Below are 16,882 nucleotides of genomic sequence, written 5' to 3'. Positions count from 1 at the left end.
TAATTTTCTTCCTGGAACTAAAGCACAACATTGGAACTAACAGGGAAACTTTATTTCTAACCTCAACTCCTCATTTAATTTTTAAATTTTGTATGTGATATCACTATTTGCCCCTTCATCTATTAAGTGAAAATTCCAAGGTCTCTTTCTGTCTACCTTGGGTGGCTGTAAAACACTTGAGAAAAAAACTTTGTTGAACAGACAGGGCAAATACATGGTAATAAATCAGACATAAATAAAGATACACAATAAAAATAAGTCTCTCTTCCAGCTCATTTCCCCAGACACTATTCCCAGAGACAATCACTGTTACTGTTAAATAGCATCTTGAGCTTCCTTTCTGCAATATTCAATGCATAGACAAATATCACCCTCCCCTGGCCTGTAAAAATTAAATCACAAATGGGAGCATACTGTGCTTCCTTTGCTGTATGTTGCTTTTTTCTCTATATCATTATTCTTTTTGGGTCATTACACCTTGGTATGCACAGATTTTATACACATTTTGCAATTGAATAGTAAATAATATATACTATTTTAAAAACTAGTCATTTTCTTGTATATATCTTTGTGTGCATATCCTAGTATATTTGTAGACTAAATTCCTAAATATATTTTTTATGGTCAAAGAGTGTAATTTTAAATTTTTGTGGACTTTGCTAAATTGCCCTTCAAAAAGACTGCCCATTTATAATCCTTCCATCAGTGTTTGACAGTGCCTGTTTTCTCCCTCCTTACACTATGGAACAACTATTTATTCAGCACCTACTATATACCAAGCACTGTTTGTGATATTGGGTACAAGCAGTAAATAAAATAAAGGTCCTACAGAGATAGGCAGTAAACAGAACAAATAAATAAAATAAGTAATGTTTTATAAGGTATTGAATATTATGAAGAAAAATAAGACAGGGAGGAGGATGTTGTGTGTCTGGATGGTAGTGGCAGGTAAAGTTAAGATTTTAGGAGGTCAGGGAGGCAAAGACTTGAGGTGAGGAGTAAGCCATGGGGCTGTCTGGGCCAGTCCCAGGCAGAGGATACATTAAGTGCAAAGGCTGTAGGTGAAACATTACCTTGCACCTTCAGGGAACAGCAAGGAGACCAGTGTTGCTGGAGAGGAATGAAGAAAAGGGAAAGTAGCAAGGCCTCAGAGAGGTCGTGTCATGGTCTTTTGCCATGTTTTATAACCCTGTGCTGGGAACTTCCTATTGATGTTTCTTTCCATTCTCTTGGATTGTGCATCTTTTTCACATTGCTTTGAAAGAGTTTTTTCTCACTCAATATGGTTATGTGCCGCATAACAAATGTTCTGGTGACTGACCGCATATAGACGAGGGTGCCATACAGCCTGGATATGTAGTGGGTTATACCATCTAGGTTTGTGACAGTGCACTCAGTGATGTTCACATGACGATGAAATTCCCTAACTGCATTTCTCAGGATGTATCCATCATTAAGTGGCACATGACTGTATATATATCTATATATGTAATATGTAAAATATATGGAGAAATAATATTTCTAAAAATATATGGGCAAAGCTTTGTTCCCCCAGATTGTCATTTCACTTAATTTTGGTTAATGATAATTTTCTCAAACAGACTTTTTAAAATCATATTTATCATTCTTTGTTTCTATCTTGCTTAGAAAGGATTTGCCCATTCCAGGAGTATTTATTGCAATAAAAAAAATCTCTTGTGTTTTTTTCAGATGTTTTTAAAGTTCTACTTTTTACATTTTATTTCAGCTTTACAAGACAATTAGTTTTATTTGCAATAAAACAAATTAAATGTTCATTTTAGGGTATTAGTACAGTTGTTTTATTATCAGTGACTGGTCTTGTTTTAAGTTCTTATTGACAATAAATGCTCAATAAAATTAATTTTGAAGCTCTCTCAGTTTGTGTCCAGTCTGAAGCATTAGGCAATTTCTTTGATACCTGAACTCTTAATTACTGCCAACCCTTTCAAGGGAGGTTTGAACCAGAAAGAAGTCAGCACTGCTTAGCATAGCCTAGGTTGGTACTTGATAACATTCAGACAAGAACAGTGGTTTTGTCTGACTCCACAGAGAGGAATTAAGCAGAATAGATGTTATGCTTCTCCATCCTCCACTGCTTTGTTTTGTTAGTATTGTAATGTGTGTCCAAAACATTTTTTTTTAATTTAGTAATTTTTTTTTTTTTAATTGGGGAAGGGGAACAGGACTTTATTGGGGAACAGTGTGTACTTCCAGAATTTTTTTCCAAGTCAAGTTGTTGTCCTTTCAATCTTAGTTGTGGAGGGTGCCGTTCAGCTTCAAGTTGTTGTCCTTTCAGTCTTAGTTGCAGGGGGCGCAGCCCACCATCCCTTGCGGAACTTGAGGAATCGAGCTGGCAACCTTGTGGTTGAGAGCCCACTGGCCCATGTGGGAATCGAACCGGCAGCCTTCGGAGTTAGGAGCATGGAGCTCTAACCGCCTGAGCCACCGGGCTGGCCCCCCAAAATATTTTTCATTCAATGATTTACAAAGTAGAAACAACTACTGAAAGTAGTTTTAGACAGTTGGTTTTAAATAATATATAATTTAAAAACCTCTTGATGACTTTACAAATATTTGTTGAGTTATGTAGTGAATAATAAAATGAATGTTCATTTTATCAGTGTTTGTAATAGTGAAATATTGTAAATACTGTAATTTAAATATCCATTTTTAGAAGTCTAGGAGCATCAATAATGGCACATCTATAAATCGTAATACTGGTGTCACTAAAAAAGAATAAGGAGGTCTGAGGTGTAATATAGAATAGTGACATGGAAAGAAAACCAGGGTAGTCAAACAAGAAATAGCAATTGCAAATAGTGTGATAGTAGGACTCATTTTTGTTAAAAATATGTTACCTTCAGTAAATTTTGTTATCCACAGTAAATTTTAATTACATGACTTTTTTTTGTCCAGGGTTTTTTCAGAATCTGGAAATTTCATTATAGTTCTCTATTCTGTGACACACAAGGATCCTGAGTTTTATCAGTGCCTCCCTTGTGATGGCAGGTTACCTGACCTTCAGTTCCAGCTACTAACCAGCAAGGAAACATTACATCTTTTCAAAGTAAGTGATTTGATTACCTAGTACATTAATGACTGTTTAGGGTTGCATGTTGGCTGTTTAAGCCCAGTGGTCTTTACCCTTTAAAATAGTAACTGAAACGGGCAGCTGGATGGCTCAATTGGTTAGAGCGTGAGCTCTGAACAACAGGGCTGCCAAGTTAGATTCCTACATGGGCCAGTGAGCTGTGCCCTCCACAACTAGATTGAAGACAACAAGCTGCTGCTGAGCTTCCAGCCATTGGGCCGTGCCCCCTGCAACTAAAAATTGAAAATGGCGACTGGACTTGAAGCTGAGCTGCGCCCTCCACAATTAGATTGAAGGAGAACAACTTGGAGCTGGTGGGCCCTGGAGAAACACATTGTCCCCCAATATTCCCCAATAAAATTTATAATAAAAAAAAATAGTAACTGAAACCATTAGGCTTTGTGTATTTATAATCAGTATTACTGATTATAAACTTCATTCATGGTTAATTTTGTTTCATAAATTTTAGGTCATCCCCAGAATCAAATTATAATACGGGTCAGAGGTTATCCACAGAATATCTTGCCAATGTCTGTCTAAAACCTTTGAAGAATATATCAAGAATTTATATGTTGAATCATTTTATGATATTGAGAGTTAATTTGTTTTTTTTTGTTTTTGGTTTTTTTTTGGGGGGGAAGGGGAACAGGACTTTATTGGGGAACAGTGTGTACTTCCAGGACTTTTTCCAAGTCAAGTTGTTGTCTTTTCAGTCTTAGTTGTGGAGGGTGCAGCTCAGCTCCAGGTCCAGTTGCTGTTGCTAGTTGCAGGGGGCACAGCCCACCATCCCTTGCAGGAGTCAAACCGGCAACCTTGTGGTTGAGAGCCCGCGCTCCAACCAACCGAGCCATCTGGCACTGGCCCATGTGGGAATCGGCAGCCTTCGGTGTTAGGAGCACGGAGCTCCAACTGCCTGAGCCACCAGACCAGCCCATGAGAGTTAATTTGTGGTTTTAGTGTTTTCTTTGCCCTCAGCTGTTATTGTTTAGCAAATGGTTTCTCACACTTAAAAGTCAGTGTTAATAATATATAATCCTAGGGATCAGAATAGATTGTTGCTATATCTAATAAAATACATAAAAATACACAAGTGTCATTGTGTAAAAACATTCAAAGACAGTTTTCAGTAAAATGGTTAGTTGTCCTATGTCTCGGACCAATAATAAAAAAATTCTGTATTTTATTACAAAAATATTGAATAACTGAATAACCATGTTTCCTCTCAGATCTTATTTTTTTGTTTCATTTTATTTATAGGTTGTATAAGTTCATGAATAAAGTTTTTGCACTTTAATTATAAATATCATTATAAATGAAATCTAATTTATTTTTATTTTAGAGACATATATCATTTACTCATTTTATTCTTAAGGTGGTATCATCAGTTCAAAGTTATTACTTTAACTGAATCCCTGGTTATCAAGTGATTTACATAATACAGTTGATTGATTTGTTTACTTTGACTTTTGTGGCAAGGACATGGACAGTATACAACAGGTGGTTACATAAAAATAGAACTACCGTGTGATCCAGCAGTTCCATTTCTGGGTTTTTATCTGAAGGAAATGAAAACACTAATTCAAAAAGATACCTGCACCCTCATGTTCATTGCAGCATTATTTACAATAGCCAAGACGTAGAGGCAACCTAACTGTCCGTCAATAGATGAATGAATAAAGAAAATGTGGTACATATATATAATGTAATATTACTCAACCTTAAAAAATAAGAAAATCTTGCCATTTGCCATAACATAGATGGACCTTGAAGGCATTAGGCTAAGTGAAATAAACCTGACAGAAAAAGACAAGTAGTGTGTGTTCTCACTTTTATATGGAATCTAAAAAAAAAAGATAACTCAAATACAGGGAACAGATTGGTGGTTGCCAGAGGTGGCGATTGGTGACTGTAGTCAAAAGGTACAAACTTCCAGTTATAAAATACCTAAGTCCTTGAGATGTAATGTATAGTATGGTGACTACAGTTAATACCATATTGTATACAGTTGACCCTTAACACTGGTTTGAACTGCATGGGTCCATTTATACGCAGATTGTTTTCATTTGACATGTGTAGTTCAAACCTGCATTGTTCAAGTGTCAACTCTAAGGTTGGGAATCTGTATGCCAGAGGGCCAACTGTAGTTACACATGGATTTTCACCTGCTTAGGGTGGGGTGGGGATCAGTTCCTTTGAAAGTTGCTGAGAGAGTCAATCTTAAAAGTTCTCATCATAAGAAAAAAAAACAGTAACTCTGATGGTGATGGATGGACTTAACTTGGTGATCATTTCACAATATATACAAATATGAAATAATTATGTTGTACTCCTGAAATTAATGTTATTTCAATTATATCTCAATAAAAATATTTTTTAAGGTTACAGTTATAGAAATCAGGAGTGCCTCTCCCACCAGTGTCTCAGAGCTACTTTTTATCTAAATAGAATTCTCTGATGTTTTAATTTAAGTCAAATCTCACAGTATGACCTACTTCATTTCAGAATGTTGAACCTTCTGACAAGAATCTGATCTGTTTTGAACTGAGTGCTGAAAGCCAAAATGCAGAAAGAGAGTTTTTCAACAAAGTTTCCAAGAATCTTTCAACTAAGAGGTAAAAGATTTATTTTTATCTGTGTACTTTTTAATTATTTTCATTCCTACTCCATTCCTACCCCAGAGAGAGGGTTGGGAGAAGAGGGGGAGAGAAAGGGGATGAGGTTAAGTGGGAAGGAAGGAAGGAAGAAGGTGGAAGTGGAGGGGTGGGGGAGGGGGGAAAAAAGGAAAAGAAATTTCAGGAAGACAGAAGAAGCTTTAATCTTTGCTGCAACAATGGAAGGTACAAGATATACCATCATGTTTCGACAATCAAATTATAAAATCACAAGGATGAATGAGCCAATAAGAGTCTTACATTCTTAGCACCAATAGCCCAGTTTATTTCTAATAATGCTATTTGTATTGAACTCTACTGTTTTCTCATTTTAATGTACCTACATTGGCATTCTTTTTCCTTTTTTTATTTTATATTCTATTCTTTGCTATTAGTATTGTTGATTAAAGAATGCATGTCTTTGCTTAGCCTGAAATTGGAAAGGATATATGTGAATATACCAATCCGTTACATTTTAATTTGATAGGTTGGAAATTTTAATTTGGATAGGAAATAAAATGTTGGCTAGGATAACATTTTAATTTGAAGGTTGGAAATAATGTTTATTTCCAGAAAAGTTGGGGGAAACCTTGAAAACTAGAGCTTGCTAAAGTAGGAGAAATAGTAATACTATGTACCAAAGTTAAATCATGCCAGTAGTATAAAGAATAAAATTTAGATGGTTTCTCTTTGCTAAAAAAAAGAATAAGTGGGTTAAACTTGGAATGATCAGGCAAAGAGGGTCTTTTATTCAGCATGAGTCTGATTGGGCCAGCTGTCCCAATCAGTTTGTTGCCCCTGGCAACAAACATTGTCCTGAAAAATAATTTGTGGTTGTCAGATACTAAATGAAATAATCCAAATACTACTGTGGTTTATTAAAGGACTTTATTCAATTTCAAAAGAAAGAACAAACACTAGATTACTGAAGACTTTTCTTGTCTCCTCATCTCCTCATCTACTCTTTTAGGTCTTCCCAAAAGTTATCTCCAGGGAAAATGCCAATAAATGACCATGACTCTGGTGTTGAAGATGAAGATTTTTCTCCAAGACCAATTCCTAGTCCTCATCCAGTGAGTCAGAAGGTATCACTCACTGATTTTAAAAAGTACTCACCTTTATGGTTAGAAACTTAAAAGTCACTTCATGTTAAAGCACTCAATAATATAACCTAAAACTTACTGAAGTTTTATTCTAAGATATATCTAGCTATTTATATCTATATGGCCATATATATATTCCTCACAGATGTATATTTATGTAATTATCCCCAGAGAAAATTGAGACACAGATTGGTTAAGTTACTTGCCCAGGATTACACAACTAGTAAGTAATAAAGCTGGAATTCTGATTCAGGAAGTATGGTTTCAGAATCTGGTGCTTTTAACCCATATACACTCAACATTCTGTACTATCACCAGAGCTTGACATTGGTTCTTATTACCATATTCTGAGAAAACATTCTATTTACTTTTGGAGATTAATTGCAATAATCCCCAAATTTGTTGATTGTAGCCAACCAGTGGGTTATTTTAGAATTGTACCTTAATTGGACTAATTACTTATTAGAAGAAAAAGGAATGGGAATGATTTTTAAAAATTAATATCAAATTATAACCAAATTCACCACAGTGAATATTTTGTTCACCCTTTCTACTCTCTTCCGACTCTTTTAGTTGGTATCAGAAGAAAGAATAACAGGGAATAATATCACTTAGTGGAAAAATATTCTGAAGTACTTATTGGAAGATTATTATTTAAGATTCAGAAAGTATTTGCTGCTAAATATGTTGAAGCATTCTGCCTATGATAATTTTTTTGCAGAGATAGGGTTTAAAAAGTCTATTGTAAAACAGTTTCTCATTGTGTTCTATGATCTAAGCAGTGTTTAATCAGTGTTTCAATAAAAGGAATTCCATCATTACATGTTCCATTCTTTGAGGGCAAGGACCTTGTTTGTTTTGCTCACAATTGTGTTCCTAATGCCTAGCACATAGAAGATGCCCAGAAAATATTCATCAACTGTATAGATAAAGAATAAACTCTTTTAAATAAGTAGCTAGACATAATTTGGGAAATCTGGTCCAAGGAAAGTAAAGCATATATCTTTCTGCTAAAAAACACTTTTCCTCTTTCACTTCTTCCCCATTTATAGGTTTCTAAGATCCAACCATCAGTTCCAGAACTTTCACTTGTGTTGGATAGCAATTTCATAGACTCAAACCAGCTACCTAATCCTTTGGAAATGGTGAATAATGAAAACCCTCCTTTGTTGATTAACCACTCCGAACACTTGGAGCCATTGCAAGCCCAGCTTTATGATGAGAAACACAGCCCAGAAGTTGAAGCTGGAGAGCCTTCCTTGAAAGGGCTACCAAAACAGTTAAACCAGGGCACTACTCCTTTGAGACACTGCAAAGTAAGACAGCCACCTACCTATAAGAATGGGAGCCCCCATATCAGGAACAGTGTTAAACCATCTTCTCTTAATGGGCCATCTCCTGATGCATCTGAAAAGCTTCAAACAGTTTCTTCTGGAAATGTACACAAAGAAGAGTATCCTATAAGATTTTCCACATTTAATTCCAGGCAATCTTCTCTTGCCCCAGAGTCCCACCCACACAATTTTGTTTTTTCACCCCATAATTCAGAAAAACCGATGAAATTTCAGATACCTACTCCCCCACCACCATCTTACTATTCCACAAATGTTTGCAGCTGTTGTCAGCATCATGGCCATGTTCACTATAGTCCACTAAATTCTTGGCAAGGAATGAATACAGTAGGATCCGTTCCAGACCCCCAGTCTGAAGCCCTTCAAAAACATTCACTATTTCACGCAAGTGGATGTCCAGCTCTGTACCATAATGCATTCTGTTCTTCAAGTAGTCCTATACCCTTGAGACCTCAAGGAAGCATGAGTGGTGGTTCTCCCCACAGTAATGTAGAACTGTCGCCTGTAGCAAGACTACCTTCTCATGGGGACTCCTGTAACCTGTGGCCTTGTGCAGTGTGCCTACACACAACCAAGACTGGGTCAGATAATGGAATGATGGGACTGTCTCCGGATGCATATAGATTCCTCACAGAGCAAGACCGACAGCTGAGACTACTTCAGGCACAGGTTTGCTGGGAGCTTTGTTAGTTCTTTTAAATTCTTGGTGTTAAGATGGTTTCTTAAAAATAACTGGCAACTCTTCAGTAATTACATTTTATGGAGTAGAATCGTAGAATGTTAGAACTAGAAGGAACCTTGGAAACTGACTTCTAGTCCTTACTGTTTTACAAATAAGTAAAATGACGATTAGAGAGAGAAGTCATATATACATGGATTATTAAGGATTGAATGAGTTCCTAGGTAAGGGCTTAAAATAGTGCCTGGCATATAGTTAGTTCTCAGTAAATGTTAGCTGTTACTATCATTTTCATTATCATCTCAGTTAATGACATCCTGTCACTCCGGCCAAAATCCCAGGCATCAAGAACCCAGGCTTTACTTTCTAGATATATCCTGGACTGAACTACTCTTTACTGTCTTTCCTGCTACCTCCCTAATTCAAATTATCATTTTTCTCTTATACATGGTGTTTCCAGTACTGTCCCCTCAGGTTTCCTGCAGTTGGAAACACCACAGCCATCTTTTTAAAGCTCTAGCCAGCTCATAGGGTGCCTGCTGAAAACACTTAATGGTATTCCCTTACAATTAGAATAGAATCCAGATTCCTTACCTTGGCCCTCAAAGACCTTTGGATTTGGTATCTGTCTCCACCCTCCCAGCTCATCTCTTGCCACTTTTTCCATGTTCACTACGCTTTAGCTGCAGTGGTATACTTTTTCTTCTTCAAAAACATGAATGTGTTTCCACTTCAGGTTCTTAAGCTTGCAGTTCCCTTTACCTGAAACATTCTTCTAGTTCTTCTAATGACTAGCCTAGCTCCTCATCATTCAGGCCTTAATTAGATATTTTTGTTTTTGTCTCTAGGGAGGATGCTTACAAGATTCATCACTATTAGCACCTTAGATGGTACTTCATATATAATAGCTACTTAATACATATTTCATGACTTGAATGAGTGAAAATGGCCACCAGAAAGGTTATACCAATTCAATACTTCAAATCAGGCATATCAAACTCTTAAATTATCAGTCTTATAATAGTTGTTATTCGATTTGCATAGTATTATCATTAAGATTGACCATTTTATTATTGACCATTTGTATTTTCTTTATATAAAGTCTGTATCATTTACCCACTTTACTATTAAGTCATTTTCTAATTTTTAAGAGGTCATTGTATATTGAGGAAATTGGTTCTTTATCATGTATATATGTGATATTTATTACAGTTTGTCTTAAGTGTTTTGTGTAATAACCATTTGTTTTGTACAGAATATTTCAGTTTGGATATAGTTAAATTTACCAGTCATTTTCTTTCTGGATTTTGTGTTATGTTTAGAAAAGCCTTTCTTCCCTTCAGGATAATTTTAAAAAATCTATTCTTCATCTTCCCTTCCAAAATTATATTTGTTGCTTCTATTTTATTTTGATATATGAGATAAGAGACTTTTTCCTTTTTAATCCTCAGGTGACAGGCCCCATATATTTATTGAATAATATATCTTTTTGTTAATGATTTATAAATGCATTATTATATAATGTATCATGTGTTTGCATCTATTTCTATACTGTATTCTGCTCCATTGATCTGCCTATCTATTCCAGCACCAGTACCATTCAGTTTAATCACTATAGCTTTATAATAAGTTTCCTATCAAGTGTTTCCTGTGTGTTCCAAACCTCCCTTTTTTTTTTTAATGGTAAGATTTCATTTTTTTTTAATTAAAGTTTATTTGGGTGACAATGGTTAGTAAAGTTACATAGTTTTCAAGTGTACAGTTCTATAATACATCATCTATATATCACATTGTGTGTTCCCCACCCAGAGTCAGTTCTCCTTCCATCACCATATATTTGATCCTGTTTACCCTCATCTACCACCCCTCACCCCTCTTACCTCACTTATCTGTAAATTTTGAGCAGAAATTGGTATATGTAGAAGGTTAAATGAGTATGTGTACAGATACATGTATACATATATGTATACATGTATGTATAATATATACATATGTGTACATGTATGTATGTGTATACATACAGAGGGTGCCAAAAAAATGTGTGCACATTTTAAGAAAGGAAAAAACTATATTAAAATTGTAAAGCCCAGTATATACCGATAACAAAAGATGAATACAAGTCACGCGTATACATTCTTTTGGCATCCCCAGTATATAAATACTTAGTGTAGGGCTTGGCTATAGTAAGGACTCAGCAAATTAGAGCTATTTTATTTATCTCCTAATCCTCACAACAACCTTAGTTTTACATAATATTGAAGCTCATAGTGATTAAATCGCTTTTCCAAAAGATAGTAGAGGAGGATTTAAAATTATGTCCTTATGACACCAAAACCAGTGCCCCAAACCACTAAGTACATGTGCTGTTTTGTATTAATGCAGGTTAAATTTCTGCTGATTTTAACAATAATACTAATTTTCCTGTATTAATAAAGTTAACCTAAAATTAATGAGATGAATTGAACACAATAGTATAATGTATAGGGAAGTAGAATATCACATTATTTAAAAAAGGGAGGCTCTTCCACTCTTAACTATATGCCCAAGAGAAATGGAAAAATATGCTCACACAAAAACTTGTATACGAATGTTCATAGCAACACTATAATAGCCCAAAACGAAAACACTCCAAATGTCCACCAATTAATGAATGGAATAAACACAATGTCATAACACACACAATGGGATATTACTCAGCTATCGAAAGGAATAAAGATTGATAGATGCTACAGCATGGATGAAAACTTTAAAAATGTTATGCTAAGTGAAAAAAAGTAAGCTATAAGGCCATATATTATATGGTTTCATTTATATAAAATGTCCAGAATAGGCAAATCTGTAGAGACAGAAAGTAGATTAGTGGTTGCCAGGGGCTGGAGAGAGGGGCAATGGAGAGTGACTGCTGATGGGTACAGAGGTCTTTGGAGGATTTATGGATGCAAACTTGGTGAATATACTAAAAACCACTGAATTGTATACTCTAAAGGGATGAATTTTGTGGTATGTGAATTACATCTCAATTTAAAAAGGAGGAGGGGAAGTTTTCAGTGTTTGAGCCTTGGCTTTGCTACTTGTTAGTTATGTGACCTGGGCACATAACTTAATTGTTAATGCCTCATGTTTCCTTATCTGTAAAATGTATTTAATAGTAATACATTCTTCATGGGTTATATAAAATTATACCTGAAAGCTTTTAGCATAGTGTTGTGTAAACAGGAAGCACTCAGTAACTGTTAGTTATTGTTAATATTTTCAGTTTCAGCATGGCCAAACATGGGTAATTCTGATTAACCTTTATAAGAAGAATCTTGTGTAAAAATGTCCAATATTTGGTACATGGAGTCAGGGTATACCTCCTACCTTACTTTTGATTTTTAAGTGAAATAGAAATGAAATATTGGTTTGAAGTATTAACATTCAGACTTTTCTATGAGTGTCAATTTATGAATGCTAATGTAAACACTTGTATGTTTTCACTTTTAAATTTACACATAGGCCAAAGTGCTTCTTAATAATGAATGATAATGATTTTCTACATTGATTAAGTTTTATGGTATTATTTAGTTGAAATGTGAGAAAATATAGTTAAAGGTCAGTTATTTATAACTGGGGTACTTTGTAATTCATATTTAAACTCTGCTGCCAATTTTGTTGATTACTTCACTGTCAGTTTAAGGTATGTTTTTAATTGATACAGATTCAACGTTTATTGGAAGCACAGTCTCTTCAGCCCTGTTCCCCTAAGACAACCACTGTTGAAGACACGGGGCAAGCTGCAAAACAAATGGAGTTGGTTTCTGTGGAAGCGCAGTCTTCCTCTGGTTTGCACATGAGAAAAAGTGTAAGCATTGCTGTGAGCACAGGTAATTTAATTTTTTTTAATTTGTAAGGAATTTTTTAAAATTGCTTTTCATATCTACTTAATTTTTTTTTTACATTGAAATTGTACAAATAGAACCAAAACCAAGGTGTTGAGAGTAAACAATTTTAAGTCTTAGAGTAAGTTTACTCTTTGTGAAATAAAACTATACCTGAAAACAGATATGAAACTACATAACATAATGCATTGTTTTTGCTACTTTCCCAGGCTGGACCCAATTCTAATAAGAGAAATCATCTGTGGTTTGAGGGATCAGGGAAGGTTTCATCTATGCAGTGTTATTGACTCTGGGCCTTGAAGGGTATGTAGGATTTTAGCAGATGAAATTGAGAGGTGGTAGAACAGACTGGGCAGAGAAAATAATATGTATGGGCTCAGAAAACACAGGGTTCTGAGTTGTTCAGAACTCTACATTGCCATGTTATAGAGAGCCTTCATTACATCTTCCACAATGGAATATCTACTTTATTTGGTGAGCAACATAGAAGGCCTTAAAAGATCAACTAATAATGTAAATGACATACTTGTTTACATGTTTACTCACCATCAGACCATGAGATCTGTGTGTCCCCAGGGTCTGGCAAGATGTCTAGTACATAGGATAGTGGTGATGAGAATGTGGAAGAGTCAAGTAGGATGTTGATAAGAGTTGATAACTAATTGGATGTAGCAGTTGAGGAAGAGGGAGAATTCAAAAGTTACTCCAGCTGAATACAATGTGATACCTTGGATTGTATCCTGGAACAGCAAAGAACATTAGTGGAAAAATTGCTGAAATCCAAATAAAGTCTATAGTTTTAGTTACTAGTAATGTACCAATATTGGTTTCTTGATTTTGAAAAATGCATGATGGTAAAGTAAGATGTTAACATCAAGGGAAACTGGGTGAGGAGTATGCAGGAACTCTCTGTGTTATCATCCATAAATCTAGTATTATTTCACAATTAAGAGTTTATTAAATTTGAAGATAAGTTACTCCAAGATTTTAAGCCTGGAAAAAAGAGGGAATGGTGGTAGTATTAAACAGAAGTAAGTAAGTTAGAGAAGCAGAGGAGAAAGGATAAGTTCAGTCTAATCTGTTCAGATCTACTTTTGGAAATGAAGATGGTAATGCTCAAGTGTCAGAAGAGTGGAGGTAGTTTGATGACATAAGACTTAACAAAAGTAACAGATGAAGATTTGAGACTGGAGAATAAAACTTTAAGAAAGATAATAAGGAAGGCAGATTTCTGTATTTTTCTGAACTATATGTAGAAAGGAGCAAGAAGCAAGGGTATCAAGAACTTCATGCACATTTATAAATCAAATTCAGATATTACTCAATGTTAGTTTAAGAGTCTATGACTGCGAAGATAAACCATTTTGAATCAATTCAAAGAAGGGGAATTTACTGAAAGGATATGGGAATGTTTCCTGAAAGCCAAGGCCAAGAATGGGGCTCGACTGCAGGAAAAAACAAGAACTAGAAACTGAAATACCGTTAGGACTACTCGGTTATTCTACGTGGCTGTTTTACTCAACTCTCTGCAGTCTGCATTGCTTTACATTGTAAAATACAGCTCACCTAGAGTTCCAAAGTTTATGTGTTGCACAGTTCTAGCCATATGCACAAACCAGGTTACTATCCTTCATTCCCAGTTTCATATTGTAGAGAACCTGAATGGCCAAGTTTGGATTAGGTTTTATTCTTTGGTTCAATAGTAAGGGGGTTGAGAATCACATAATTGGGACGTATCTGCTGGAGTCCTACCTTTGTTATTGTAGGGATGACAGAGAGAGACAGAGAGACAGAGACAGAGACAGAGAGAGAAGTAAGTTGTAGAGGGGTGGTGGTGAAGGAGCTGTGGGTATTTTGAGCTAAATAAACATACCAAAAAGTACAGTTCCTCCTACGTCCTCCTGTAAAATTCTGTACGTAACTGTATTACAGTGGCTTATCATCTGTGTATGTCACTAGACTAAGCTTTTGGGATCTGGAACACTGCCTTGTTCACTAGTGTATCTTCATTACCTACGTAACATTGATGCCTAACCCAATGTGTGCTGAGTAAATGATGATTGAGTGAAGTTATTCACATTTGAACTGATATTCTGAAATTATTTGAAATAAGTTTTCAAGCATGATATACAGAGGGTGTCAAAAAAATGTATACACATTTTAAGAAAGAAAAAAACTATTAAAATTGTAATACTCAATATATACCGATAACAAAAGATGAACACAAGTCATGTGTATACATTTTTTTGGCACCCCCATATAGAATTAAAATATTTTGAAACTTCATAGATTCATATTCAGAGTTATTATATGCAGAAAAATGAATAATCATTTGAACTAAATGGCTCTTAGAAGCACATTTATTCTGTAATTATACTTAATTCCCGTGTGTGTGTGTGTGTGTGTGTGTGTGTGTGTGTGTGTGTGTGTGTTGATATATATTCAGGAAGAGTAGCAGTACTTATGTAACTTTTTCAAAATTGTTCTTTTTAAAAAATTGTTTTTAAATGTTAAGTGAATACAATGTTAAACCATGCTTTTATTAATTTATTTTCCTAAAATCATCCAAATTGACCCTCAATATAGAAACCATTTGAATTGGATTTACTTTTTGGTTTTATTTGTTTCTTTAAATCATTATATAAAGCAGTAAGCAGTATTTCCCAAATTGTAGAATGCATACTGCTCTAGTTCAAAAGATGATTTGGGGGGGCATACAGATGAATATTTTATATTTTGTAGATATATTTATTCTTAGGAGTATTGGAAAAAATATGGCACATTAAATCTATGATTTCATAAAAATGATGAAGCTAGGTAAAAATGTGGTAAGCTAAAGAAAAATAGCAAGCAAATAATAATATATGCAAATAGTTCAGCAAATACTTATGCAACTGATCCATAAAGTTGGGGAAACATTTTATTTTTAAATACTTGCCTAATATTACAAGGTGTGATTAAACAATATGGTAAATGTTTAAATTTAAAAAACATTTATTACAGTAAAAGACACATTGCCATTAATCCCCCCTCAAAATATTCCTCGTCACTTTGAACACACTTATCCCATCATCCTTGCCACTTTCTGAAGCAGTTCTGGAAGTCCTCTTTCGTGAGTGTCTTTAGTTGTGCTGTTGTGGCTTCCTCCATGTCCTGAATCATTTTCACTTTGGGGAAGAGCCAGAAGTCATATGGTGCTAGATCCAGTGAATAAGGTGAGTGAGAATACACAGCAATGTTTGTATTTGACAGAAATTGCCGTGTAACAAGCGATGTGTCACATGGAGCGTTGTCATGATAGAGGATGATTTACAGCACACTTTAAACCACACCTTCTCAATGGTAGCTCATACCTGACTGACTGCACCAAACAAGTTGAAACTTGTCACACACTGTTACTAAGGTTCGATGCGCCACTTCCCGTATTGAAGATTCCTGCCTTTCCGTTGGATGGCATTTGGCAACAGCATTTACCGTATGGTTTGATCACAACAGAAATGCTCTGTGTCACATATCATTTCTGGTATATGGCAATTTCTATCAAATAAAAATATTATGGTGTATCCTCATCCATCTTACCCACCAGATCTGGCACCATGCACTTCTGGCTCTTCCCCAAAGTCCAAATGACCATGAAAGGTAAAGGTTTTGAATCGATTCAGGCTGTCAAGGCAGCCACGACAGCGCAACTAAAGACACTCACAAAAGAGGATTTTCAGAACTGCTTCAGAAAGTGGCAAGAACAATGGGATAAGTGTTCAAAGTAAAGGGGAATGTTTTGAGGGGGATTAATGGCAATGTGTCTTTTACTGTAATACATTTTTTTAACTTAAGTGTTCACCATATTTTTGATCATGCCTCATACGTATGTCTGATTCATTCCTAATATAGCCTTATAAATATTATATGTAAGGATCAAAAGCAGAGAGCCTAGTGATTTATATTTTATATAAAATTCTGCTGTTTTTCAGAACAGCTTTTTCAACACACACAGACACACACACACACACACACACCCCAAATTGTGTTCAGAACTTTAGTATGTGAAACACATCATTTGAGAGCCACAACTCTTGAAGAATCAGAGCCCAGAATATCCCCTTTCTC

At 35.2% G+C, this 16,882-nt stretch overlaps 1 protein-coding gene across 5 annotated transcripts in view; it reads left to right on the top strand.

The window, feature by feature from the left end:
• The window catches only part of STIL (STIL centriolar assembly protein), a 53,545-nt gene that overhangs the window by 22,427 nt on the left and 14,236 nt on the right, over positions 1-16,882 (top strand). For all 5 annotated transcript variants that reach the window (XM_074334681.1, XM_074334680.1, XM_074334679.1 and 2 more), the window contains 5 exons: positions 2,938-3,088; positions 5,615-5,724; positions 6,734-6,848; positions 7,919-8,887; positions 12,595-12,760. In XM_074334681.1, the coding sequence (XP_074190782.1) occupies positions 2,938-3,088; positions 5,615-5,724; positions 6,734-6,848; positions 7,919-8,887; positions 12,595-12,760 (1,511 nt within the window). The remainder of the gene's footprint in view (positions 1-2,937; positions 3,089-5,614; positions 5,725-6,733; positions 6,849-7,918; positions 8,888-12,594; positions 12,761-16,882) is intronic.

The sequence above is a fragment of the Rhinolophus sinicus genome, linkage group LG06 (assembly GCF_036562045.2).
Source record: "Rhinolophus sinicus isolate RSC01 linkage group LG06, ASM3656204v1, whole genome shotgun sequence".
Taxonomy (NCBI): domain Eukaryota; kingdom Metazoa; phylum Chordata; class Mammalia; order Chiroptera; family Rhinolophidae; genus Rhinolophus; species Rhinolophus sinicus.
Note: the sequence above shows the minus strand (reverse complement) of the source record. Positions and strands in the feature narration are given on the sequence as shown.